Source organism: Cibotium barometz, chromosome 1 (genome assembly GCF_041138505.1).
Source record: "Cibotium barometz isolate CiBa-2024 chromosome 1, ASM4113850v1, whole genome shotgun sequence".
NCBI classification, from domain to species: Eukaryota; Viridiplantae; Streptophyta; class Polypodiopsida; order Cyatheales; family Cibotiaceae; genus Cibotium; species Cibotium barometz.
This window is the reverse complement of record NC_141046.1, coordinates 56,461,438-56,465,820: the sequence shown is the minus strand read 5'-3', so window position 1 is coordinate 56,465,820 and position 4,383 is coordinate 56,461,438. Positions and strand designations below refer to the sequence as shown.

The 4,383-nt window shown below is 40.9% G+C and overlaps 1 protein-coding gene across 3 annotated transcripts; it reads right to left on the bottom strand.

Moving 5' to 3' along the window:
- Positions 1-1,162: 1,162 nt before the first annotated feature.
- LOC147642209 (RHOMBOID-like protein 2) lies at positions 1,163-4,167 on the bottom strand. Of its 3 annotated transcripts, XM_086803823.1 has the most exons (6): positions 3,581-4,166; positions 2,782-2,945; positions 2,454-2,617; positions 2,044-2,306; positions 1,649-1,779; positions 1,163-1,414 (listed from the first exon to the last, which is right to left on the bottom strand). In XM_086803823.1, the coding sequence occupies exons 1-5, from the start codon at positions 3,823-3,825 to the stop codon at positions 1,662-1,664; spliced, it is 954 nt and encodes a 317-aa protein (XP_086659949.1). In that variant the 5' UTR covers positions 3,826-4,166; the 3' UTR covers positions 1,163-1,414; positions 1,649-1,661. The 3 variants fall into 3 exon arrangements, with proteins under 3 accessions (XP_086659949.1, XP_086659957.1, XP_086659965.1); XM_086803831.1 differs by lacking the exon at positions 1,163-1,414 and having other exon boundaries at positions 1,649-1,924; positions 3,581-4,167; XM_086803839.1 differs by lacking the exons at positions 1,163-1,414; positions 1,649-1,779 and having other exon boundaries at positions 2,040-2,306.
- Between the last annotated feature and the right edge of the window lie 216 nt (positions 4,168-4,383).

The window sequence follows — 4,383 nt, the reverse complement described above, 5'->3', positions numbered from 1 at the left end:
TACATTTCATGTGTAGTAGAATTATAGCATCTCTATCCTTCCTACCCAAACCTTCCTACCCAAGGAAATAACCAATGAATATACATTTTTCTACCTTGGGATCCACCTCACCTCATCTAGTACATAGGTAATACAACTAAATACCTGAAAGTGCATCAAATCTTATTTTTTGCTAGTAAACTTTTGTTCACGCACCATGCTATAAATTGCTACATTGGACATCTTGTTCATGATATAAACTACAACTGCTTCAGTCCAAAAATAATGAGAACTCTTTCTCATTTATCAATGCATAAACAACTTCTGTAATATGCGTGTTTTTCCTTTCTGCAACCTTAAATTCTTTACTTTAGGCACATACTTACATTAAATATAAGTGTGTGCCAAATATTTTCCATGAGAAAGTTTATCATCCTAAACTTCCATGCTTACAATAAGGGAAAGTACTCTACTCTAAAACATACAAGGTTTGTAATGTGAACTCGATTATATAAGCTAACACTAAACTATGCCAAAACTCTAATAAACTAAAGTGACTGTCATACGGCCCGTAAACCATCGACGGTATATCAACCATAATCTCACGAACCATGCCAATAGCTCAAGTGCGAAGGTGTCATCTTGGCGTGTCATCTGCATTAGCACTGGTTGAGCTCAATGTCTCAACATGTTGCTGTCAACCTCAAGCCACATATACCCATTCTTGCCTTATCTTGGTGGGTTCACACACTGTCCAACACATGGCCAAGCCCCCATCATTAGATTCACACGTCTTTAATCTCAGCTCTACTCGCTCTCAAACTGTTACCAAGGTCTAGGCATGAACCTGATTCACCACCACCCCACAGGTTCGCTCTACACTATCCCCAGCTCCGTCAACAAACCAGAGATTGCATTGGCCAAAGAATCGACCTGTGGCTTCAAGCCTCTCACAGAGTGGCACTTCAAAAGCCACCACAGCCCACGACTGACTGTACATTCTAAAACTCTCCTGCAAATTTGCAATAATATTTTCAAGAATCAATATGATTACAACAAGGATTTAGCACATGGATAATTCAAAGAAATACTCTGAAATATTCAATAAACTGGCTGTAAGTGGCTTCAAGCCTCTCACAGAGTAGCACTTCAAAAGCCACCACAGCCCACGACTGACTGTGCATTCTAAAACTCTCCTGCAAATTTGCAATAATATTTTCAAGAATCAATTTGTTACACTATGATTACAACAAGGATTTACACATGGACAATTCAAAGAAATACCCTGAAATATTCAATAAACTGGCTGTAAGTGGCTTCAAGCCTCTCACAGAGTAGCACTTAAAAGCCACCATATTCAGTTGTTCAGAAAAAATAACCTCCATTACAAAGAAGACCGTGTAAACTGTTTACCTCCAAAGTTGCGTATAGAGATCTTGCAAAACAGAATCCGACCGATTAGCTGAGGTCAAAGTGGCCATCAGTTGCTTAACCAAGTTAGCTGAAAAATATTCTGTCTGAAGATGCTGCGTTCAAACACCAAGAAAAAATTCATTTGGATCAAAACCCTACTAACACGAGTTCAAATGCTGCTCCATACTTACACACATTTATATCAAAAACAAAAATAACTAAAACTTTAGCTGGGTTGCAGACCACGTGTACTTACACTGCCTGTGTCATCAGCGTGTGCCATCACATTTCCACTTTGAAGTCGGTACACAGATCAGGTAATGACACCATTTGCATTTCTTGTTTCCATCCACTCCTCGGAAGACCAACACTATGACAACACTGAAGCTGTAGAAACCTTACCTTGGTCAATATGTTAATCACATAACAATCTGACCCACACCTTTCAAGTTTCTGCCGCTCCTCAAAACCTGAATCACATAACAATCTGACCCCCACCTTTCTGCCCCTCCTCTAAACCTGAAAGAACTGACTGCAAACCCAGTTCACCAAAACATGCAAGATATGCAATATGTCCCCCCCTCTGCATAAAGCATGATTCTCATGCAAAATTAGCCACAAAGTTGTTTTGCTTATGTTTGTTGACCTTACCCAGCAATAAGGATGATAAGAGCAATGGCCAAAAGAATGCACTGGCATATTTTGTACTTTGGGCTTGCTGGAGACTGCAGATCAGAGCCTGGCACCACATTTGCCCAATTCACCCATCCAACATGAGGCTTCAACAGCAACACGAAACCCAACAGAAAGCCAGTTATGAAGCCTCCTATATGGGCAAAGTTATCGACATATGGCAGAATTCCCACTGCCAGATTGATTGCCACCACCAGAACAAGCATGATTAAGGCTGCACACTAAAATCCAACAACAAAGAACTTACATCTCAACTCGAGCAAGCACACCACAAGTCAGTACTGCAAGTAATTGAAAAAACGCCCCCCTTAACACAAAGAGGTATGTCTGATGACATTAACAGGCATGCTTAGCAGTGTAAAGGCAACCTTGTTGGAATAGATTGTCCAGTTTGTAATGAGTTCAGATAAGATGGCTCCCAATAAGCCGAAAAGAGCACCAGAGGCTCCCACAGAAATCCTGTTTTGGAGAAACAATGATGACAGCAAACTGCCTCCCAGGCCAGACAACAAGTAAAGAACCCCAATTCTCACTGCAATGTATGAACTAAATGTGCATAAGCAAACACACCGCATACAGAATCGCTCCATACACTCCAGAGTCAAGATGGATTGAAGATGAGAAAACTTAATAGCACACAAACTTTCATGATATGATAAGAATCAATGCGGATTGAGGATGAGAATCAGAGCTTACAGAATCCAAACTCTCGTTCTAATCTGATTCCAATGAAGAGAAGACTAAGCATGTTGACCAAAATGTGAACAATCCCTGCATGCAGCCAAATGCAAGTAATAAGACGCCAACCTTGATGCTCATGTATCACTTTGTTTCTGTCAAGGCCACCCAACTTCTCCAACCTGCAAATTGCACAACCAATACTAAGCTCACAACCATCTCCAACACAAAACCAGTATACACAATAAACATCAGGTTAAAGAAAGAAACAATCCATCATGTGAACATTTCCCAGACTTTTTGAAGAGAAGTTACCAAAAACCCTAAAAACCTTAATAAGGTGAAACAAAAGGAATGAACCCTTACAATTGGCTTGATGATAAGCCCAACAAGAAAGCATGAACCCTGGCATATGGCTTAACAAAAAGCTCAACAAGAAGGCATGAAACCTAACCCTTCAACCCGAACAATCCCCTTAATGATAAGCTTAACAAAGTGGCAGGAACCCTAACAACTGGCTTAAGAAGACAGTACCAATAGTTAGCATAAACCCTAAAAGAAGCATAAACAAATTTCCCAAAAAAGAGGCATGATGGGCTGGATGAGTTTCAGAAGGCATAAACGTTGACAAGTAACTTAATGATAAGCTTAAGAACTTTTTTCAGAAAAGAGACTTCTATTAAGTAATATAAAATCATACAAAGGGAGATCTCAAACCGATTTAAAGGCATGGACCCTAGCAAATTAGCTTAATAAGGCTTGTTTAGAGACAATACAACAGTAAAAGCTAGCTGTGAGGGCAAGGACACAAACTCACGTCTGAGACGAAGGTCCGAGCAAAGGGTTCTCGCTCAGAGGTTGGAAGGAGAATCGTTTGAGGAACTTGGCCACGCACTTGTTGCCATTGGCTGTGTTGTGAGGGCAGTTGTTGATGTACATGGTGATGATGAAGACGACCACGTTGGCCACAACAATGAAGGGGACGAGCAGGCCTATCCGGATGGGGCAACTGATCTTCCTTCTAACGGCCACTGATCCCGTCCCTTCTGGATCTCCCCCCATCGATCTGGCTTCCTGTCTGTGTTGTGATGGATAAGGCGAGGACGTCGATGGCGGTCAAATTGGCGCAGAAACCTTTTCTCTGCTTCTGTCTGTCTATGTTTCCCTATATGGTGGAGTTAGGGTTCGCATAGGCGATGACGCTTCCTGCTCTTCTGCATATATTTTCAAGATACGGCGAGGGAAATGCATCTCAAATTAAGAGTTCGATTATGGAAATGGAGCTCTTTGAGGAAAGAAATGGCTATGGCGGCGCAGTTCAAGCTGTACAGGATCTTCTGTCTGTGACGCAGATGGAGATGGAGATGGAGATGGAGATTCATGATAGTAACAGAATAAAAGAAGATTATTATTCACGTACCACGTATAGTAAAAGAAAAGAAAAGTTTATTATGGACTTGATGGAAGGACCTTTGCCTTTTAGACTAAGGTCACGTATAGTAAAAGAAAAGAAAAGTTTATTATGGACTTGATGGAAGGACCTTTGGCCTTTTAGACTAAGGTCACTTTCACCTAAATTTTACATTTGACTTAAACTTTCATTTACACATGGAAGCCTAC